This window comes from Apteryx rowi, unplaced genomic scaffold, assembly GCF_003343035.1.
Source record: "Apteryx rowi isolate R43461 unplaced genomic scaffold, aptRow1 scaffold_148, whole genome shotgun sequence".
Classification (NCBI taxonomy): Eukaryota; Metazoa; Chordata; class Aves; order Apterygiformes; family Apterygidae; genus Apteryx; species Apteryx rowi.
In genome coordinates this window covers 878,772-902,751 of record NW_020447730.1, presented here as the reverse complement: position 1 = coordinate 902,751, position 23,980 = coordinate 878,772, and the positions used below count along the sequence as shown (strand labels likewise).

At 41.9% G+C, this 23,980-nt stretch overlaps 1 protein-coding gene across 25 annotated transcripts in view; it reads left to right on the top strand.

Moving 5' to 3' along the window:
* The window catches only part of PTK2 (protein tyrosine kinase 2), a 198,973-nt gene that overhangs the window by 100,262 nt on the left and 74,731 nt on the right, over positions 1-23,980 (top strand). For 23 of the 25 annotated variants that reach the window (XR_003252297.1, XR_003252298.1, XM_026058523.1 and 20 more), the window contains 2 exons: positions 2,952-3,118; positions 10,738-10,825. Coding sequence is in view for 23 of the 25 variants with exons in the window: in XM_026058523.1 (XP_025914308.1) it covers positions 2,952-3,118; positions 10,738-10,825 (255 nt within the window). In the remaining 2 variants the exon portion in view is untranslated. Of the gene's footprint in view, positions 1-2,951; positions 3,119-3,895; positions 4,116-10,737; positions 10,826-23,980 lie in introns of those variants that run through there. The other 2 variants (XM_026058541.1, XM_026058543.1) reach the window with 2 other exon arrangements.

Sequence of the window (23,980 nt, the reverse complement as noted above, 5' to 3'; positions counted from 1 at the left end):
GGTACTGATCACCTGACCAGAAGGAATATTGCACCCTTATTAAAAAAAAAAAAAAAAAAGTGTGTGCTTGTTTTTTTTAATAGCTCTTGTGATAAGTTTAGGATGGATTGATGATGTAAAAGGGATAGAGGCATGAAAATCTCACTTTTGGTAGGAATTGAGATACCTGACTTCTTCCAGCCTATTTGAAATCCCAACCTGAAAATTAGAGAGGTTCTTAAATGTCCCACATGATTCTTTTTTTGAACATAAACTAATGGTTTTTCGACTACCTTATGCATCAGTATTCTCAGTTGTCCATGGTCTTAGAAAATGTCCAGTTTTGCCTTGATTTCTTCTTTCCAAACTCATCTCTTGTCTTATAGCAGCAGGCGTAACTGCCATTTTAAGAACACATACCCCCATTTGCATTATCGGCCGACAGCATTGGGGACAAGGAAGGGGGCAGATTTTGGAACAAAACCCTGCATGCTATCTACTTTGTTTACACAAAGTGCAGAAAGTGAAGAAAATGAATGAATCTGTCTTCTGTTCGTGCACATATGGAGAACTTGGCAGTGCTCCATGTAGAGGAAAGCACGCCTGCCAAAATGTTAGGCTTTGCTTAACCAAGCAGAGATTGTCTTTTGGGTGAGGAAGAGGTTAAATGTTTCTCTGCTTGTCGCTTCTCAGAGTCCCGAGCTGTTGTTACTTGTAACCCTGGATGCAGGCGACTGTTCTGCCTTCGGAGCGTTTGCGAGCTTCTGCAAAGACCCATAAATACTGGCAAGAAACAAACCTGATCAAGCTTTGCATCCTTTAGTCGGTTCCTTCAAGCCAGACTCAAACCAATTTGCTGGCCAGATAGCAGACCTGTGGAGCTCGTTGCTGAAGGATGCAAAAAGTTAACTGCTTTAAGAGGAGACTGGACAAGCAATCGGAAGAGTTGAGTTGAAGGTTGACGAATAGACAGAAACAACGCTTGGCTCAGGCGATCCACTCGGATAAGAATAGCCAGAGGCTGGCAGAGCGCCTGGCTGAAGTATCTGCTTGTCCTGGTTTCCCTCTTCCCCAAGTACCAGTCTGTGGCCACTGTGGTTTTTCCTTCATTTGTTTTACCAGCATACTGGTGGGGAGGTTGTTTTCATTGGCATCAGGCATTTGTCCCAGCAGCCTGGGCTCCTTCTGGTCGCCCGGTCTCAAGTGCCGCTAGTGCTCCTGGAAGGCAGTGGCCATCTGAAAATCTTGTTCTGACTGAAGGATTTACCAGGGTGTTTTGAAGTTTCCTTCCCACATGATGCGGTCCTCAGCAAGTATCTCACAGGCTTTGCTGCTTGTGTGCGTCTTCCTCCAAGCGGAGGACTCATAATTGGTGAGGATTATCGAAGGAAGCCCTCTCCTGTCTGTGGAAGATGAGGGTGTTGTGGTACTACCGTCACTGGTATGGAAGACACTGCTGCAGGTGGTCATACTGCTGTTCTTGGAGACAGCGTGCTGGGTTTGATGGAAACGCTAACTTAGACTCTTTCTCTGAACTTACTAAACAGGCTTGTGCTTCCTTTTTGTAGGCTTTAAAGGGTTTTCTTACATCTCACTATGCACCATGTTGCTGTCGGAAGATCATTTGAAGGTTGCGGTTTGATAAGAGACATGAGTTGGTCCAGCAGCTCTCTGCTTCCAAAGCATGGTCCTGCCTCCTATGTGTGTTGTCTTCCCCCTCTCTGCAGCTTGTTTAGCGCTTCCCTAGTCCTTTCTTTGTAGTTAGCTTTTTGCTCGCTTAATTTGCAGAACCAGAGTCTTAAACAATTTATTTGGGATATAAAATACTAAGTTTTGGAAAACGGCATCATGCCTTACAAACTTTTGCTTGGCTGACTCCAGTAGGCCACCGCCAGGTTCCGAAGAACTTATTTCTGGCTATCTGTCGACGCTCTCTGAAATTCTGACCAAGAACCAGCAGCTTCCCTATAAACCCTGGAGAGCATTTTCAGTAGGATGGTTGCAGGGCCAGGAGCCATGGACCGTGGTTGCCCAGAAGCCCACATGGGAGCGGCGATAGCCTGTGCCCCTGCTGGGCTCTGGAGCTGCTGCCTCGCAAAGACCAACTGGTACCTTTACGGAGTTGCGAGGCAGCAGGGCTGAGCCCCTGCTGGTTTTCTAATCTGGGTAAGAGGAGGGCAGTCCGGCACCTTGCACTTAAAAGGTTGCTAATCCGCGATCTACTGACACGCGCGAATTTTAGGTCCCACCGTGTTAAACCTTGCATTTGGGAAGGCAAACAGCAACCTGATAGGTGATGTTTTTTGGAAGGTTCCTCTCGCTGGCAAGAAATCCTCAAACTCTGACGTGTACCGGCAAGCAAAGCAGCAGCACGTTGGTTTTGTTTGAGAACCTTCCCAAACGATGGCTTGGCTTTCTGGGAGGGATCTGTGCTGCACCTCAGGAGCAAATGCGGTGTGGACGGAGTGGGGACAAATCAAAGAGCTGGGAGGCGACCTCCGCTAAATCCTGGCTGCTCGGGCCCTCACTAAGATGAAAGTCTTAAAAAATTTTCCGGCTGTAGATCGAGAGTGATTTTGAAGGCTGGTGGCAGGTGTTTTTTTATTATTATTATTTATTTAACAAATGCATGTCCCTTTCATCCACAAATCTGCTCTTCGTATTTTGGCTTTTATGTTATTCTGTTTTACACAGAGGGAATAGTGGCTTAATTCTGATAAGATGCAGGGAAACATATTTACATGATCTTTTGTGAACGTACGCCAGCAAAGCTTCAGAAATGGTAAACAGTTGTCTGAAACCAAAGCTTTCAGTTTAACATGTTTAGCGTTCTTAAAGGTGATACCTGATTTATTGCTTCGCATTGTGCATAGGGCATGACACGGTTACATTTTAAAGCCTTGCTGTAGAATTTCTTTGAAATATCTGTTGCATTTTACGGCTTATAAGGAGTGTATGTTTCTCTGTTTTAGGGCATAATTCAGAAGATTGTGGACAGTCACAAAGTGAAAAATGTGGCCTGCTATGGGTTACGGCTCAGCCACCTGCAATCTGAGGAGGTTCACTGGCTACACCTGGACATGGGGGTGTCCAATGTGAGAGAGAAATTTGAACTAGCCCACCCTCCAGAAGAATGGAAGTAAGAGTGTAAATCTGTTCAGTGTCAAAATGAAGTCGTATAAGTCTTTTTGCCATGTCGGAAAAATTGACTCTATAATTTGCTTTATTGAAGAAAATCCTCTTGTGGTGGAATAGAGGGGGGGTGGCACAGGGGAAGAAGAAGTGGGGAGGTTTGCTTTTTATGGTTGGAAAGGGGTTCCTGCAAACTGAGGAGAACACGTGAGTCTAGCCTGGGATTTAGAGGAGGCCTAATATAGGAGCAGAAAGCTCTGAGCTGTTTGTCAGAATTGTCCTAAAAACCTGCAAAACTTGGTGAACACCATCTCACGTTTTGTCATCTTTAAAAATTTTAATGCAAGAGTCTTACTCCAAATCTTGTTCCTATCTATGGTATAAGCACGCCTCTACAAATTTAAATGGACAAAGCTTGTTCCTTAAATGAAAATAAGAAAATATGGTTGAGTAGCGGCTGCATTTATATGTAGATTAAGTAGGACAAATATAATTTGCAAAGAATAGATCAGCGTGGTCCTCTGCAATTGTAAAACTTGTTAGGGGCCAATAAATTGAGGCCCCAAGGGAGAAGTGAAATCTGCCCCCTCCCTCCCTCTCTTTTTTTTTTTCTTCTCCTTCTCCCTATCCTAACTGGGACCTTCAGTTATCCTTGGAGTAATGAGCAGCAGAAAGATAACTGCAGATATCTCCCCCCCCCAAAGCCTAAGTCCCTTTGCTAAGATGCTTTCTCGATATCCGTTAGTTGGTTAGAAGAAGCGGCGTGACCTGTGCTGTGTTGAAGGTTGGGTTTTCTTTAGCTTTTTAGCAGGGTAAATGGAAAAGGCAAAGAGCAAGTTGATGCACGCTCAGGAGAGGACGTAGGCTGGAGAGGAAGAGGCGAAAGACTGTCCGCTTCCCTGGCAGAAGGACAAGAGGAAACTAATGTTATCTGCAAAAGGACACAGTAGGCTACTAGGGAAGAGGGGAGCTCAGAGTTTTAAAGTGCAGCACCACAGAGCCAGGTATAGCAGTAAAGTCATAAGAGGACGTTGAAAAGTAGATTACTAAGCTTACTAGTTCACGGCAGGGGTTTTGTGTGTGGTTTTTTTTTCTCTTCTTTCTATTCGTAACCACAATTTGTGCAAAAGCTGCTAAAAATACAGTTGCTGAAGCCTACAAGTACAATCCTCTGCAGAATTACTGTGAATAGTCTATGCTTAATTTCTTGCAAATTGAATTAGCATAATGTACTAGCAGATGTCACGGTTTGCAATTTTCAGTTTATAAATTCACTTTAGTGGCCTGTCTTTAATCTATCAAAAAAATGAGGAATGTTTAAAACCTAGGTGTCAGAAATGTAGCACGTTCTTTTCTACGCATCTTGCATTTTATGGATTCTAGTATGTTTGTGGGATGTATTTTCCCCCCATACCTCTCGAAATTTTTCCTAGATAGCACTTTGAAATTACAGATTTAGAAGTAGGGTATTGCTAAATGCATCCCGTGATACTAGTGTTGTATATAAAATGTGAATAATTTATGCTATGGAAATTTGTTACACAGTACGCAAGTGCCAATTGCATTTATATTATGCAATGCAACTCGCATTCTACACGTTGCAGAACAAAGTTAATCGGTTTTAAAAGCAAAGTTAGGTGATTGTTTTGAAGTTTGTGGAGAGGGTTTGTATAAAATACTCATGAAAGAGCTATGATAAGATATAAATTATTCAATACCTTCCCAGCGTGTCATTTTATATTTTATCGAATACATGCAGCCTGACATACCTTTTAAACCCATGGAGATTTGCTGTGCATAATCAAAATGTTGCTGTCATATTTGTAATACCATAAAGCAGAGCGTTTAAGATCGTATGACAGTACTTGTAAAAATATTTAGATTAGTAAAGGGAGAGAGAAATCTTGGAAGAGTACTCGAATTAAGAGCTTTCTATAATATTAATAATCCACTAACTGCCTCTTGTGGAATTTTTTTAATTATCTAAATTAAAATGGTTGTATATTCAGTATCTACAGAAGCAGATTCTCAGACATTCTTCTGGACTAATCCAGACATTGGAAGTTACGGTGGTTGTTAGTAGGATGTAGGCAAAAGTTGCTGGAATAAAATCTGTCCCCCGTATACGAAGCTTTTGTTTGGGGCTGTTGTACTATTTATAACGCTGCAGCGGGAACGGGCCAGTGAAGGGCAGCGATCGGGATATGACTCTGTTTGCCCCAGATGACCCAGCCGTAGTTAAAGCCTAGGAAGAGTAAATAATAGTGGACTTGAGGTGAGGAAGGTCGCCCAGAATTTTGTCATTTTAAGTATCTCTTCCCTCTTCCTATGGCAAGCAGTCCAGCTGCAGGAGCACACGCAGTCCAGCTTCACCAAGCTGCCAGGGGCAAACCTCAGTTACGTGGCAGAAGAGCAGGAAGGAAATCACTGCTTACTGCAAGTCTTTCTTATCCCCCCCTCATGTTTGCTTTGATATACTACTTTTTCCGTAAAGGAGAATAAGGTCAAAGGTTTGCATTTTGCATAAGATAGCAAAGGTTGGACTGTCTTGTTGCTTAAAAAGAACATGCAGTGAACACCTAATACTTCAATTTTTTTCCTATAAAAAAAGTTAGAAAGATTGGTGCTAAAAGGCAGATAAAAGCCTAGTATTAACTGTGCCTGCATCTTCACTGTACCTTCACTTTAGGGACATTCATGCTCGTTAACTGTATCAAGCAACATATCCTCTTTTTATTTTATTCTCTGGAAATGACGATAATTCCCTCCTTTGTCAGAAAACTCTGAATGTATCCAAACTGATGGTGTCAGAAATCATCAGAGTTATAATTACTGGAATTGCGTGCTTATTTGTTTATAATGGTTCAGGAAATAAGTATTCTGGGGTCTGCTGTATTATACGTCACATTGGGTAATACTGTCTTTTCTCTTGGAGGTGTGCGAGATCTAGGACTACAGAAGCATTGTATAACTTGAGCAGTTTCATGCAATTGGTTTAGAATAACTGTCTTCCAAATGCAGTCTGAGAGGGTTTTTGTTACTGAATTACTGAATTGCAGTAATGCTGCTGGTGTTATCTTACAGTAGCATGAATTGTTAATTCTTCTTTGAGCATTTGGTTGTGTGATTGCCTGTGTAGCTGCGTGTGCAAGAAGATGCCAGATGATAGGTGGAAAAMTGAACAAACAGAAAGACCCCTGGCTTTTTTATGGAAAGGTAATAAAGACTGGAGTGCCTTCAGTTTATTTGTTTCAGATTTTCTTAGTGTTTGTGGCAGCAAGGCAGAACTGGGCAGGTGTAAAGCCCACTTTTTAATGAAGAAATGTCTCTTTACTTTAGTATTATTATTTTAATGATTGGATGTTTCCAAGGGCGGGTATGGTGAAGGATGAAGGAGCCTTCCTCTTAACCTTCGTTTTTATCTGTGTACAGTGAAATATGGATTCCCAGGATGTGGAACTCTGAGCTTCTAGTGTTTAACCTTGGCCAGTTTTTGATAGTACTTTGTCTTAAATGGCAATCATAGCAGCTATCCTTTCTGTCCCGAGAAATGGTATGTCCCAAAGAAGGGTTCCATTTGCTGGTCGGTCTTGTCCCACAAGGGAAAATCGAGAGATTCAAGTAACAAATCATATCTCTTGGAACAAACTCTGCAGGTCTCAGATTATAGAGATCTTCTGGTTCTGCAGTTGAGAGCCTAGGTAAAGCAGGAGCTTGTGAGCAGACATCATGCATTGGCTCCATCCGGTAAAAGAAGGCCAGAAGGGAGCCTAGTACTTAGCGGTCCTGTACTGTAGGTTTTGGTAGCTGCAATAGAAGAGCCTCTGYGCTGATACGAAGGCCAGAACACCAAAGGTCTGATTTAACGAAGCAGCTGAGTTCATCTGACAGCTTGCTGCCCCTTTTCCCTGCTCTGCCTTTCTTCTTCTCTCTCTTGGTTGCAGTTGCACAGACTTTTCCCTTTCCTTGTACAAGTCCTAATGGTTGTCTAATCCTGCAGTGAGCTGATTCAGTTTGTTAAACTCACAAGGCTATTTCTCCCTCCTTCGTTCCCCCTGTCGTTCTCCTCCTCTCTTTTCAGGTTACTTTTCTGCTGGGGTTGTGAACTGAATCGGAACCTGCTGGGGCATGGTTAGGGCTGGTGGGATGGCTTCTTTCAGGGCCACAAGATGTTAAGACTTGCCTCATCCTTTCTTTTTCAACTGCACCAGCTGCCCAAGTGGTACTTATTGCTCAAGGGGAACCTCCAAGAAGTGCTCAGTAGTGTGTGCTATGGGCAGGTTGTTTCCCCATGCAACTTGTTAGCTCTGAAGCCCACCTTTCCACGGGTCCGTAGTGTGTGTCAGAAGGAAGAAGGAGGTTTTATACCTCAGTAGCAGTGACGGTCAGGTCTCRGAAGATTCCAGGAAGAAGTTATCCTCAGAAGGCATGGACTGTTCAGCAGATGGATGGATGAAATTTTTCCAGCCTTCAACATCAATACATGCATGGAAGGCATCTATACCCCAGTACTCTGCAGCAAGTCCTTTTGGTAGTAGGAAGGGATCATCAACTGGGATCCACACTCAGAAAGCAGATGTGTTTTGTGAGAAAGGATTTGTTGTCATGTTCAGGTGGCTGCGTTTCAAAGACAGTAGATTTCGATGATCCTGAAAAACAAGCCCATTCTTGACCTGGCATTTGGAAATCAGCTTCTTATTCATTCCCCTAGATGTAGTCAGAGATTAGTTTATAAGCAGATAATGAAGGTCACTTTCAGTGACTGTCCCAGCCAAGCTTTTTACCTTCCTGATTTTTCTCATGAGATCTTGATACAAAAAGAAGTACTTGTCATTGCTTCACTGAGGAGCCATGCAAAATCCCTGCTTTTCCTGTATTTTCTCATCCCAGAGAAGAGAGGTGTGCTATAATCCACTCTAGATGGGGGTGACTGAATCCAGATGTACACTGTTGGAGGTCTGAGATGAGTTCTGTAAGCATTTCTTCAGGCCTGAATAATCTCTGTTTTTTGGCCAGCAGGATGACTGAAAAAGAGATGTTTCAGAATGACTAACAGTATTTAGTAAACATTTGTTCTTAATATGTTGGAAGAACAGATAAAGGATTCTTCTTATATATTGTTACATTAATTTCATAGTGTTTGTAAGATGTTCAATGGCTTTATAAGTTTAGACAGTATAAAATAGATTACATGATTTCATGTAGCCCCTTCAACTTCTMGGGTGTAATGCCTCAAAACTGAGTTACTGTTTGGAGAGAGAAATCAGCTCTGTTTTTAGATGGTTTCTTTAAGTGGGAATTGAACCCAAAAGTTACTCTTTGATGGTATAAGTGCTACTTTGTCTTTATTAGTTTTGTTTGTTTGTGTAGCATGAAAATTCAACCCCGTTTCAGAATCTGGCATTGAATAAGATGTCCAAAACACATGCTTTGAATCATAACATTTCCCTTCCAGGATTTAGAAGGACCCTTTGCTTAGGCATTTGTGATAGAAGACACCTCCTTAGTGTAGGAACGCTTGGGTTAATTAACCTGGAGGTACTACAACATGGATAGTCTGCTACCTTTAGTCACATTTAAGTGCCAGGTCAGTCAGCTTTTCTTTGCTTAGAGGTTGGCTCTTCGCTTTTGAATACTTCTTTCCTGCTTGCTTTTTCATGGCCATGTATTTGGAAAGCGATCTAGAGGCCTGCTGCCAAGGAAGAGAACTGAAGATAGAAACAGAGAAAGGAGTAACAGGGAATAGAGGGAGAAATAATACACCTAAGGAGTGACGAGAAATTGGAAAGGACAGTTTTCAGAGGACGTTCTTTTGGTCTTAATCTTAAAATGTAAAAAGGCAATTAAAAATGTTTCAGAGCAAAAAAAAAGAAGGAAGTCTTTTTTTTAATGCAGAAAACTTGCTTCATTCTGTATTAATCTCTACAGTATAATTCAGAGATAAATTGCAGGGGCAGAAGCAGGGATTGGGGACCTCTGTTCTTCAGCTGCTTGGTAGTGTGGTGACACTGTTTTCCCTCCTTAGCACTTGACCACCTGTAGGTGCATTTTGGCTCATATCTAAAATTTCAGTAAATAACTGAAGATAGCCACTATGTATCATGAAATGTAAATACTAACCAACAATAAAAGGTGCTTCTGTGTGCTTTCTAAATTAGAGTCCTTTTCACGAGAGTTTTTCAGCTGCGACTTTGACTCTTTCTGTATTTCGGTTTCTACCTGGCTGTGTCATTCACCCATCTTTTTATATCCTATAGTCTGAAAACTCTTTTAAGAGGGTTGTTTTCTGTGTGTAAGAAGACTGAGCGTGCGTTTTTCTTTATGAAAAGAGGCTTTTCATTATTATGAAAAAACTTTGTATTATGAATATTCCTAGTCTGTTTGCTGTGTGCTACAGTTTTACATAGTTTTCCATATTTTGAAGATTCATAACCAGGCAATATATTTTCAATGATTTCAAAGCAAAGAATCCTGCAGCTTCTGCTTGCAGTATGTTGTTGCGTGGAATCCTAAGCAAAAGCAACTTCTAGGAACTTTTWACCAAATCCCCAAATAAACCTTGATGACAGGCAGCCAAATCAGCTGCTTAAAAAAATTCTCTTTGTGATGAAGCCCAGAGATTGAAATGTTGCAGAGTTCACTCTTAGTATCATGAGTAAATGGTTAGATATACTTATTTTGGGGATGGAGTGTAGAGAATCTTATACTTGGGATATGCTGGATTGACTCACCCAAAGTAAAGTGTCAGGACTTCACTGCAGAAATGACTTGGAGGAGGAAGCATGCAATATGTGTCAAACGTCACTAGCTGTTACTGCAGGGCAAACAATAATCCTAAATTTAGAATTTGGAAATAGAAGCTTAAGCTTTGGGAAGGCGTATAAATTTGGGATTGGTCATGAATTAAGGGGACTTCTGAATCTGTCTCACTCCATTATGTGCCGTTATCCTGTAGAATATGACTGTCGCTCTGAAAACTAGTTCATTCAGCTTTTGCATGCATCTTAATGCCTTACTAGGAAGTAGGARAACCTTTTACAGATAAATCTCTTCAAAACCTGTGGAATAAATSAGGGGTGCTTGATCAGAGAAGAAGCCGGGTCGTTTTCTTTGCGAGTGAGCCCTTGGTYTGTCGGTAGGATGTGGCTTGGAACGGTAGGGTGTATGTGCTCATTGCTGGCAGCTGCGTATTAAGTATTCTTGCTTGAGAAACCAAAGATCGCTCTTGCCATGAGGTCACGCCAGTGGTTATGTCAGCTCAGCTGCTGTCATCACCTAYTTGGGGCCTCCCTTGCCTTGGATCYGGACCTGATAGCTTACCCGCTTTGAGTCTTGATGCCTCAGYCCTCACTGAAGTTCTGAGAAGGTCCCAGGGCACCTTCTTACATGTGCTTCTKTACAAAGAAGGTCCCTTCTAACCATCTTCATGAAATATCATGTTCTGCGTGCCCTTCAGCTTTCTTCTTTAGATTTCTGAATTGTCAAAACAGAATTTTCCCATAGTTTTCTAAGTTTGTTTTGATTTTATTATTTTCAAGAACACTTGAAAACTGTCTTTAATTTGTGATGAAGTCTTGATTGTYATTCATGCATTGTCAGTTTAATTCTCTTTTTCTTGCTTTTCAGATACGAACTGAGAATCCGATATTTACCAAAAGGATTTCTAAACCAGTTCACTGAGGACAAGCCAACTCTAAATTTTTTCTATCAACAGGTATAGTCAGTTCTGCTACTCTTTATTTTGCTGGCATCAATTTGGAAAGTTCTTGCTTTGTTTATGCAGAAAAAATACTGCTGCAGAAACAAATTGTTAAAATTTAAGGTTGCATAGGTAAAATGGGGAACAGACCATCACATCTTTCTCCCTGAGAAGTGATGAGGATTGTTTTCCCAGGACAAGACAATTTTGCAGTAGTCGTTTTAACTCAGATGAAATTTACTGCTCTTCAGAGGAGTTTTGATAGTTTTTCCCCATTTTATTAAGTTCTTGAATTTCTTTATTTTTGCAAGTGTAAATAAGCGGGCAGTTTTGGGGGGTTTTTTGTTTTTTTACAACCATGTGATGTTTTTTCTGACTGCATTATTAGGTTATTTTCTTGATATCAGTATCCCTTTAGAGTCTAACTCTCCTACCAATTAGCAAAACTGTGTAATGGTAAAAATTCCTAAAAATTAAGCACCTRTGTCCTCATTTTGTACTCTAAAATAAATACTTTCAAGCTGTCTTTAGACTGGCAAGTTCAAACTTCTGTTAGAATGACTTTGGTAGGAGTTTGGACTTGAATTTGTAAAGTGGCTGCTAATTTTAAGAATCCATGCATCTCTGAAAACTCCGACTTAAAATTACTTATTTGCTACGTGTTAGGCGAGTCTTTTCCAATGTCTGGCTGGTGCGATGTCTTTGTTCAAGACTGAAATATTGTCAGTGCTTTACCAACAATTTGCGTTACTGATGGTGGTGAGTTTGTGAACCACATGTTACATGATGTTTCTACATTATACTTTTAAACAATACTATATCATACTATATGGAGGATTATTTTTAATCTAGATCACTTCAAGGAGTCGTTTTATGGAATATTATCATAACTGAGACAAAATGGGGTTGGAATGGGAAGCAGGGAGAGAGGCCTTGGACTCGTTAAGTCAGCTGCACTGGCCGAGCTCAAGAACTACACCGTGAAGCTGGAGTTACGTTTTGAAATGGGATTTCTTTTTTTAGCCGATGCATTTTGCTGGGTCAAAGGARCAACCTTGTGAAGCTCTGATAGCGTTACACAAACCCCAGAGTTTCTACAAGCGATAACTGTTCTCATGGACTATCCTTTTGTTGCGTCTCTGCYGGGTTCAAACATATCCTCAACGTATGAGATCTTGTGATCGGCTCCAAAATAAGAAATTTCCTGAATTCAGTCATTTACCTGCTCAACATCTGAGAAAAGTTCAGGAGAACTCTTCCAGGTTGCCCCCCTTCTCTTACCGGGAGGGTATTATTATAGCGTAACAAAATTCCCCTGACTATCACAGCTTTGAAGCCTGGTAAGAACACAGAGCTGTGTTCTTTTTTTATCCCCCGATTCAAACCCAGGAAGGGAAGGAGTGATTTCTTTTTAACCCCTTCTGATGTCCTTATTTTTTCTTTCATATGTGAAGATCTGCATTGTTTTGAYTGCAGAAATGACAGAGTGGCACTACAGACCAGTAACATCTTCTCATTTATGTCTCAAATTGCTATTTCTTTCAAGCAGGGAATTTAAAGTACCAGAGGAATATACTTAGCATTTTCTGAGAAACGTGCATTTACTGAATTTGGGAAAAACGTTAGAAACAGCTACAAATGGCTGGGAATAGCAAGACRGTTTAGAAGGTGTGCAGGTGCTGATGTGCACACGAAGACATCTGCATTTATCTGATAATGTCCTGAATCCCAGGTCTGTCTATTACAAAGTGAAACTCAGATGTTGTTCTCTCCTTGCTCCGCACCCCATACAGGCTTTTTTCTCTTCCCTTTTCTCCTCCTCACCCTTATCACAAGGTATTTCTAAAGCCAACTCTCTTTCCAAAGTCACTCTTCTTCATTCAGGGGTCCTGCAAGGTATTTGGGTCTTCGTTGTCATGGAAATCAGTGCACAACTTTTCAGAGCCGTCGCTCTCTGTCCCTGACTGTTCTGCTCCACAGTCTCACTTGGCCTCTTGGGTAAATCAGGGCAATTACGTTTGTCTTATCTGGTTAACCCTTAAGGCAACTTCACTGACTTCTGCAAAGACGGAAGGGGAAGAGTTAGAGCAATGGTGCTGCAGCATTCAACAGACCTAAAGCAAAAGGGAAAACGGGAAGACAAGGAAAGACAGATCTTCATGTTCTGTTCATCTCTTGTTGTCGTTCCCGCGACATTTTAACATTCTCTTTTTGCTAGCCGCCGCTCAGCCACGCTCGGATTTGTGTCATCAAACACAGCGTGTTGTATGGAGGCAGGAACACTGAAATGCTTATAAATCATATGTGCATATATAGATAACTCGAACTTTCTGCCCAGAAACAACTGCATTAGAGATGATGAACATAGGACCCAGTTACAGCGTTAACAAAAAAAGTAACACTTCTGAAATCAAATTGGCTTTTGTGGATGTAAAAGTCAAATATGCTGTTGCCTTATGTGTTACAATTGAGAATAAAGATTTTGAGGACCAGATGCTGCCCATGACTAAATCTTTCTTTTCAAGATGTGGCTGAGGACCTGTTACTATCCTGATAACATCTAAAAGCAAGTTGTCTGTCTTATTAAAAAAACACAGTATCAAATGTAAAAGGCCCTGGAGAAAAAACAAATATGGTGACTTCTGTGAAGGAGAAACCTGTGAAATGTCTGTGGATTTTAGAAACCAAGTAATTATTTTTTTTAAGTTGCTGTAGAGCAGCAATATTGTTGAAAAACAAGCTGTGAAGTTGGAGGAAGAYGGAATCCACGAGCGATTCCTCACAAAAGCGCAGAACATTTGTAAAGATAACAAAGAGCATTTGTAAAGATAACACAGTGTTACCTTAATCKCTGTCAACAGACACAGTTTATTCATATAGTTAACCCAAACCACAATTATGAGCCTGTTAAAATGAAAACTGGCACACATTTGTAGCTTCGCATGCATGACTACTCCCATTCACTTCAATGAGTGCCTGCCTTGGTATAAATGTATGCAAGCATTTAAGTCTCACTTTGGACTTAATAGCTGAAATATCTTTCTTTTTTTTCCTTGATTTTTGACTATATTAAGAACGCTGTGACCCTTCTTTGTGTTACATATTCTTTATTTCCAAGAGTCTTGAATAAATCAAGGCGCTCCAAGCGGAGCCCTGTGCCATCGGGGGCAGTCGTTCTGCCATCTGCAGTGGGCGTAATCGGTTCTAATGGGAAGCACAAAAGCAGCGCGTTTAATGAGGCTTTTCACAAGGGTGCCCCAGTTTCGAAATCTGTACAGCAAAGGATTAAAATTTAGCAGYGAGGGGAAAGCCCCCAGAATTTGTTGGAAAGGTCAGAATTGTTCACGCTAATACCGACGGCGTACTTTGGTGTTGGGGGCGCTTGGCGTGGAGGCTTGCGGCGGAGGCAAGCCTGGCGCTCCGGTCCTTCCTCTGGCTGGGAGGAGCCGTGTGTTCACTGAAATTGGGTCTTCRCTTCCCAACTGAGAGCGCTGATTAAAAAACTAACACGCTAGAATTTTTCTAGAATTTTGTCTTTGGTTTGCTGGGTGTGGAAGGTGTCAAAGGTAGCAGGTGATGGGTCTTCAGATGTCTCCGTGTCTCTCTCTCCGCCAAGTGGAGCACTAGGTGGTTATATCGTATTGACTCTATTATCCCCCTGGGCACAAGTGCCTAAAATTTTAGAAAGTTAGGCCAACTGGATGCTACCAAGTGTTGTTTGGATCATGAGATTAAATATTCAAGAGGTGGGAAATGTCAGGTGTAAGGTAATCCAGGCAGTTTGCAGATGCTTGCGGCATATACTTTATAGCCAACTCCTCAGTTACTGTCCTGTTCTGCTGTACCCAAATCTGACATAAACTGAACTCTAAACAAAATGACCCTCTGAGCCCTTAAACACAAAGTACTCAAGATAGGTGAAGAAAAATATTGTAAGCGATTTTTATCAACAACATCTATTATCTTTCATTCTGTTGGCTGTCTTGTAATTTTGGAAAGAATAAAGGTATTTTTCTTTTGTATGAATTCGTACAAATGTTCAAGAACATTTTTAAACAGAAGGATAAAGGTTTGAGAGGAGAACTGAAAATTTGAAATTTTTCAAGGAATGACAACTATGCTTCATATTTTTTTAGACTTTCGGGGAGCCTTTCAAATTGCTTTGAGAAAGCGTTGGCAGAATCTGTTGGGTCGTCCTTTCCCTAGGTCCCAGTGAAAATGAAGTGGGGGGGGGATACAGGGTACAGGCGTCTCCGTCTCTTTCCTTAATAGCCGCGCGCGGGACAAAAGCCCCGTCTTGCCTGGAGATAGAACACACATCGTTTAAAACATTCATATAATTAGAATCCGACGTAAGCTGCTTGAATTGCCTCCCTTTGATTCGGGGACGAGAGCCTGCCCACGCTTCTGCCTGAATACCGTGTTAGCGCCCAGTAATTGGAGCTGGTTTATCCCCTGCTGAAAGGGGAAGGAGCATCTGCACGGGTGCAGCGGGGGAAGCAGCTCGCAGGCATCAGCTGGGCYGTTGTCGCTGCCCTCCTGCCTCTCCTAGAAGACTTTCAAAAGAAACTTTGGAGATTTTTAGGTCCAYGAAGAACAGGGGAAAAGTTGTTTTGATCAACGCAGATGCAGCCCGGAGAAAAATTCTGCTAGCTTGCAGCGTGGAGCTGCTCCGGAGGTGAACCCAGGTGTAATGAAGGAGCCCCTAGGCCTGGCCTGTGTCTCAGCTTTGCTTTTTTAATGGGCTGAAGTAAAGCGCAAGAGAAAGAATTGCAGGTGGAGAGAGGATGATCTCAAAGGTGGAGCAGGAGAACCTGAGCTGAGCCACACAGCGTTTTCTTAAAATATGGTATATCACTAGTTGAGACCTCTGAATAAACGTGCGCTTTTTGATGTTCTGGTTAGGTTCTTAAAACTATGTACTAGTGCTGTTTTAAAAAAAAAAAACAGGTTTGAAAAAATGTGTGACTAGCTTTATATTAAAAAAGAAAAAATGCAGCCCTCCAAGGAAAGATGAGGCAAAGTTTCTCGTGGACAAACAGCACCTTTTTGTTCAGTTTCCGCAGTGTCTGTGAAGATAATTTCAACRCTTTAAATGTAGTTCTTGAAATGAAAATTCTCACTTATATGGTGGTAGAGAAATGTATCATGCAAATTAAATATCATTTTTTTTAATGCTCTCCCTGACATGTAAGAAATATTAAGTCAAGGTGCAATTACTGTAATAACTTAATGATTAAAGCTTTATAAAGCTTTGGTGCATGAGACATAATTTGAAATTCAGGCTGGGAATTAGGCTCTTTAACCTAATTAAATAACAGCACCTCTTACGTGGTAATAAAAATAGGAGAGCTAAAGCGAATGACTTTGCCAATAAAGGCTGTGAAGAAGATCGGGGACAGAGGGAGGAAAGCTCACGTTGTGCCTAATAGTGGCAGCCTGTTTAAAACAAACACCAAAAAAACCCTGCGGGAGGGGTTAAGGGTTGCCACACCAAGCGTGCCCTACAGGGAAGGGGAATAAATGTAAGAATTGCAGCTGCTTCCAAAGTGAGAAGATAAATCAAACCGAGCATCACCTGTCTGCTCCGTACGGCTCGTGAGAGTAATTACGAGTGAACTACCCTTTTATAGGGATCTGTTTCTTAAAATTGCCACAATTCACAGTTCCTAGTAAAGTGCTCATTTCCAGCCATAAAGGTTGATTTACGATCCCCAAACTCCACTGCCCTTCTCGTTGCAGCAGATCTCGCAGCTTGTACGGTGGCGGGGCTGTTCCTGCATCTCCTTGGCCGTTCTGCGTGAAACGGGTCTGCTTTCTGTTAACAGTCCTCCATGGCAGGAACATAAAACATCCTCATATTCCTAAATACTTCCTAAATACTCAAACTCGGACTGGAGTAAAGTGGCTGCTTTGATTTTGTATTTCCCCCTGTCTGCAGGAGTTCTGAAAATAGCACTTGTGGGCTTTTTTTCCACTGAGGTATGTGAATTAATATTAATTCAAGACTAAATTTAAAATATGCAGGGCCTATATTTCCATGTATCGATGCATGCGTTTATCTCTGTGCTACTGAGCAAAACGTTCTTGTTACTCCCTTTACTAAATTACATTGTATATAACGCACATCAGACAAAACCAAAGTGGGATCGCATTGATCCTCGTACTCATTTGATGTGGAAAAGCAAATTTTTGTGTGGGAGAGGAGGAGTATAAAATTAGCCCTTAGCAAAGCGCGCTTAGGAGGTTGAGCACTATATGACTCCCACGTGTATAGTCCTACTTTACGGAAGACCGGAGCAGCAGCAGTGTCTGTTGCGGTGACATCTGGAGAGCAGCCCGCTCTGACAGAAGGGATAGTTTTTAGCCATTCTGCCCCGAACAAAGCCTTGTCAAAAGTTGATTTTTTTTCCRATCTCTAATGCCCTTATTATTAACACAGGAGGTTCCAAAATGAGTTAGCGATGTCAAAGATCATCTCCTACATAATATAGAGACTGTGACCTTGGAAGATGAAGAGGAGGAGCAGCTGAGGGCAGATGGCAAATGAATGTTATCCCAACACTGAATCTGTGCTTTTAACTCCCCYAGAAAAGGCTGAAGCTTTAATTTTCCCCTAATGTGGACTCATCTTCTCTAACGAGTCTCATATTATCGGGTGACTAAATAAGGGTGGGGAGCAACCACATATGTGTTTCTCTGTCCCCTGCATATTTTAAAAGCTATCGTTATGATCATTAAGGTAGCTTCCAAAAATATTGGTGGCATTAGAAGCATACTTTGGGTTTTTGCGCTAATGTGGCTTTGTTCAAAGCAGATTAGGCACAAATATTTGAGGATTACTTTTGCACAAAATTTATGAAACTTTAGTAGCTGGAACCGTACTCTTTCAAGGCAAAGTCACGTCTGAAGCTGATTATTCTGATCCTGTAGTGAGGAAAACTTGGTGTCCTACTGGAACCTACTGTTGATAGTTTAGGATTGATTTAGCTGAGAAAAGATGCAGGGACCTTCTCTTTATGGCAGTTTTATGATTAAAAATATAAACAATTATGTAAAGTGACTGAAACACTTTCATTGAATGATTTATCTGTCCCATGGCGTCCTACAGCATTTCAGCAGTGCGTTTAACACTACAAAACAGATCGCAGCAGAATGTGCAAAATGTTTGTGGTAATTATTGCCAGTATTATATCCCAGAAGGGTTCGAGTCCCGAACAGGTGGACTTGCTTATGATTACTGCTGTAAGTACAGACAAAAACGCAACRGGAACTTGAGAACGCGGAGGAACTATTAATTCTGAATGTGAAGGCGCAGGATGAAAACAAATGTGCTGTGCCTTAATCATCGGTCGCATGCGGGGTTGCCAAACATCAGCTTTTGAGACCGATACATCGAGCGAAATCTGGACTTTGTGTTACAGAAGCCGGAGTTAAGAGTTGGTAAATGATGGGAAGGAGTTTGCTGGGCTTTCTCAGGACTTGGTGCCCCCACAAGTGTTGTGCGTTGGTACAGAACGATGGTCCTGATGAGCAGCCTTGGTGCTAGCTGACACTTGAGTTCCTACATGCAAAAAGCAAATGCCTAAACACCTTCACGTGTTGGACTCTTGAATGGTTACCAGCAGGCGTTAGGGGACGCACGTGAGCTGTTAGAAAGGAGGAGAAATAATTATTGTACATAGAGGAAGACGAAGAGTAGGGTTGGTTTTTCCTTATGTATATGTCACTGCCAAGCACAGATACATCATTTCTGAATATAACGCTTAAAAACACCGGCTAAAATTCTGTGGATAAAACGCATGTCCTGCAGAGAGAATGATGTAATGGAAGTCTTTCTCGTGGGCCCTGTTAATTCTAATTACGATTTTTATTCTACTTACTCTTAGGTCATCTGGAAAGACATGTTATGTTTGTTTGTTTGCTTGCATAGATTTCTTTTTAGGCCAAAGAATCACCAGCCCAATGTTTGTGCTTTAAACTCTTCGGAGGGTCCTTCACCGCTTCCTACGTACTGTTTAAATGCAGTTTTCAAAGCCCATTTCAAATGCCCATTTGAAAAGAAAAAAAATTAAAAATTAAAATAACTAAGTGGTGTAAGTAGGTCATAGACACTGAAAGTAAAGAGAGAGAAATAGATTACTTATTTTTAAACTGTCCTTCTGAAAAATTGGAGATTATCCTGTGGGAAATTTCTTGGCAATGTTAAATGAGATGGGAAAGCCAGTAGAGAGGCTAATTATTGGTTTGTAGCCCATTTTAAGACACCGTTTGATAGTACTATTGCTGAAGAATTTCTGCAGTAGCTTAGCCTGATAAAAACCTCAATAGAAAGTTTGATAATCTTATTTTGTAATTTTTCTGTAGGATAGAAACAAATTTAAAACTGGATTATAATATTAGGACGCAACAAGTAGGTCCTTTTATTCCTAAACTCCTGGAAAGCGTTCAACAGTAAGTTCAAAATTATTTTACTCATGTTCTTAATAAATACCAGTTTTAATGCAACATAGCGTTTTTACGAACTGCGCTGGCAAGATGGCTCGTCAGCCGCAGCGAGCGGTTTTCTGAAACGCTGCAGCTGCGTAAAAAAATCCCGTGCGGAAAAATGAAGCAGATGGCTCTTGAGAGCAGCAGCTGGTATATAAAATACGAGGCCTGCGATAGATTTCTTCTTGGATCACGTGGACTAGCATCGGACTATTCWCTCGTTTCTCCGCATTCACAAACACGGGCTTTCTTCTGTCTCCGGTTTTTATTATAAACTGTACCAGCTGGAATTTGCTAGCCATTTGTATAGCTAGCAAACTGCCCTGTATTTCCTAGGAAATTCTGAAACGTTGGAGGAGATGCAATTCGTTTATCCTAGCGAAAAGCACAAATCGTTTACAAGTCTGACGTCGGAACTGAAACTGAACCCGGGCTTTTCTTTATGTGCCCGGCTTCCTCTTGTCCTTGGGGAAAAGGCTGTTAACTTTGGTCGTGCTGTTTCGATTTTGCGGTTTTGAAGGGGTTCGCTGTCCACCTTTTCCTTTCTTCTGGCTGAGGACCAGCTTCGAGCTCTTTGGTTGCTCAAAAGACGCTAGCGACGTAACCGATATTTTTGTTCTGGGTAACCAATGCAGGACACTCCAGTGGCCAAAAAAAATAAAAAGCAAAAGTACTGGCGAGGTGCTGAAGAAATGCGCTGTGGCTTAAGATGATGTTGGACTTTGAAATTTTTGCTTGTTTTAATTATGAACCCCCTTTCTAACCACGTATTGAGCGCAGGCACCATACGTCATGGGGGTTGTCTTGTTTTGTTGGACTTTATGTTGTTTGAAGGCGTAGAGAAGACTTGTACGTCTTGCCTTTGAGGGCTGAATTTAAGCTTGGCTTTCAAGTTTTCCCCGTGCTGTGTTCTTTCGTTGTAGTAGAACGTTCATAGCTGTCGGGACCGAGAGGTTTGCTGTGAACGTGACGCGTAGGTCACGTTTGAATGCTTATTCAGCAGCCTGTGAGTGAGCAAATGCAAGCACAGTTCTTGCTTTAACCCTTACTTTGGGGTAGTACGCATCTAGAAGCCTGAAGTGCTTCAAATTTCCATTGTATTATGTTTAATCAAACGTACTATTCATGTACCAAAAAGCATGCACCCGTTTGAGTGTAAACGTCACTTAAACTTGCTGGAACATTTCAGACAAATCTGGGGGGCCAGGGGCTTAAAATTAACGCTCCGCTTCGCAGCGAGAAATTATTTTGTCTCTATCCTCCTTTAAACCTTGTTTCCCAATGTATTTTTTCTCTGCCAGTTCAAATAAGCACATTCTGCTAGAATGCAAATGGGTAAATAAGTGGAAAAACCAGGATTGTGTTGCTAGCGGAGTAGACCAGATTAATTCACTTCATTAAGATACAGTATTTTTGTTCACTTCTGCTTAATGTTCTCTTACACGCTAGAAAAAATTAAGGTACCTTTTAAGGTAGCTTAAATGGCATACCATAAATTTTCCGTTTTGGCCGTCAGGTCTGATTTTAAGCAATTAAAATGGGGAAAAGAACCCCAGCCAAGGTCCTTTGTGTGCTTGGAGAGTACATGTTACGGTGAACGCTTCAGCCCTCCTCCGGGGTTGAATACTGTTACCTGAACTTCCAAGGTGCCGGTAAAGGTCTGCAGATATCTCAGGAGAGGGCACTTCTGCAGGTGTCACGTGAGGTCCCAGGTAATAATAATATCACCGAAGATCAGTATTCGTTTGGACTAGATGATCTCCAGAGGTCCCTTCCAACCTCAGCGATTCTGTGATTCTGTGATTCATCCTTCCTCTTAACGTGCCGCTTCTGGCGTCATGATGAACAGAAAAGACTGGACTGTTCTCCTCTCGATTTTCAAAGTACTGTGTACGTGTGTTTATATACATTTAGGCTTAAGCTCTTGAGTAGTGATATTGGAAACCTTTGCTATCCATACTAGAACACTGTTCAATCCGATTAGACGGCAAGTTTACGGCCATGGGCTTCCYGAAGCTTATAATTTCTTTGCATACCTTCCAAAGTTTGAAAATAAATAGGTCGTGTAACATGTAATGTGTATGCAATGCTTCATGGTAATCAAGCCCAAGTGCACATTTTTATGAGAGGTTGTCATGACTGATTTTGTAAACGGTGTCACTGGCCCGGTTTTTTGTGCAAGCGGTGTATGCTTTTTCCATGTTTTCATCTTGCGTGTTGAGCAGATGAAGGCAATTTTTTCTCTCTCTCTTCAAGTTGAATAACACAGTGGCTTTGAAAGAGTTCAACCTCCAGACGAGCGTACAAAACCTTCAGAGACCCCCATGCAGTAAATCAGAAGGGGACAGATTTTCTGTTGGACCTTCCTGTTGGAAATGTGAGGCAGAAGAAATACAGTTAATTTTTTCCACCTTTATGTCCATCCCTTCTCGCATTAAGATACGCAAAATAAAAATTGCTTTTCTCCTTGTCAAGCTAATAAAATTATGCTGTCGAGTAGGCGATTGTCAGTTTGCATGATAGAATATTGTGAAAATGCCTCACTTCTGYGCTGGCTTGCAAAAGTACTGAGAAGTTTCACAATTCTTACTTTTTCCTAGAAATTGTTGGCATTGGGAGGGGAACTTTTCAGCCAGTTCTGGTGCCCGTAGTTGCAAAGCAAAACTGGGGAAACGTGGCTGGAATCTGTGAAAGCTCACAAGCTAGAGGGCAAGGGGAAAGAAAAGCCAAACTAGAAATGCTCGGGTAACATTGCACATTTCTTTATAGAATAGTAATTACTTGAGGCTGGCAGCATTTTTAAATACATTTGCATGAAACTAAAGATGTTCTTAGGCTGCGAAGTTTAACAAGTGAATTGCCTTCAATACTGGGAGCTGCAAGCCAATGAGCTGAAGATAAAAGAATTAATATTTGATCATTATATATTAGTAGCCTCAAATTAACGTAGTTTCAGCAAGGGGAAATTTTATGTGTCAGCAGTGTAAAAATACTTTGCTGGAGCTCACGGAAATGGAGATTTGCAACTTTGATCACGCAACAGGTTTTCAAATGAAGCTGTAAGCAGCTAGATGGTAATCTGTACTGTAGATATGCATAATACCTGCGATCACATAGCTGACAGTTGTCTCTGATTTATACATGATTGCTGTTTCGCATGAGATACTAAGTTTTAAACAGTAAGCATTACGAAGAGGCAGAAGATACTAATTCTAAGTTTTTTAATTTGTGTATAACTTTCTTAATTTATACTATCATGGGGAGTACAGATTGCCTATTTATTTCCATATGTGTATATAAATTCCAGACTACGTGATGCTGATGRACAGTTGTTTCAGTCTTTGGCTTCYGTCTCTGTAATTGGTGTTTGTTTCGAGCTGAAGTGAGAAAAATTAAAAACTTACTGTTTTCTCAAAATACTGAGCCCTGGATAAGTCCAAATGCAAGAAACTTTTCCCTGAAGTTGCAGCTATTGCAATAATTCACGTTCTCACCCTTATAAAGCTTATCGTATTTCTTCTTCCACATCTTCCAGGAGCAAATTAAAATTTTTCACGCAATTCCCGACTGGGAAAGTCTCACGGATTTGCCGCTTTGTAGCGCAGGGCTGGGTGCAGCTGCTGCGTCGCGGCGGGAGGAAGGCTGTGCCACCAGCTAGCATTGTAAAGCATGGATTTCAGAGGGGGTGGAGGCTTGAAATACTTTTTCGTACAACTTTCCATCACTCAAATGTTTCCTAAAGCGTACCTCTCAGTGTATCATCTCCTTTTTGATTTGCAGTTAAGTCATGTTGATTTGGGGGGGTCTTTCCAGCCTTTCTGCACCAGGAGGCTGTGGGATCACGTTAGCCAGTTGAGGATCTCATGAGATGGAGYGTAATGTGAGCCGCTGCAGAAGGAACGGCTTTACGCCTGTAGAGAGATGTTGCTGGTGAAAAACGCCTGGTGCACTGAAGACGAGGCTGCAAAAATAACTTTTTCAGCAGTAGTTCTGCGTTCTGTTCTCTCGCTGCTTTTGTTAATGGCTGTATGAATGATTTATTCCAGTTGTGAAAGCGTTACCTAAAAATTAGGCRTGCTGGCTTACGGCCAGGGTAGCGTATATAAAACAAGCCCGGGACGTGTGATCCGGCCTTGACCCCCCCGTAGGCCGTATCATTTAGTACTTCGCCTGCTCGCTGGCGYGGTCCTGGGCCGGCCGGCTCCACCGCTGGGCCAGCGTGGCCCCAGCGCGTCCCTAGCGTTGGCCTCAAGGGCAGAGGACGCTTCTTGGCCTCTTTTATTTTCTGCTTTAGATAGCAGCCGGTGCAATCTGCCTAGCGCGTAAGTATTTACCCTCTCGTTTTCTTTTTTTTCCCTTGCAATTTAAAAGGTTGCTCGGAGTCGGCGTGAAGCTGGTTTTCACACGCTGCCGTTTTTAATTTCCCACTAACGAGGGGACGTTTGGGTCCGCGTTACGCACGTGATCAGCCGCAYGTGCGCGACTCAAAGCGGCTTCACCACGGCGGTTCAAGAGCAGACGCTGCGGTCGCCTGCCTTGAGCGCGATGCAGCCTCGCGCCCCAACCTCCCGCGAGGGTCGCGATTGCGTTTAATAAAACGTGGCTAAATCGACGTGGACGGGGAAGCAGGTACCAAGTTCACTGCGGCGGAAGTGGCTTTCTCACCAAAACGCAGCTYGT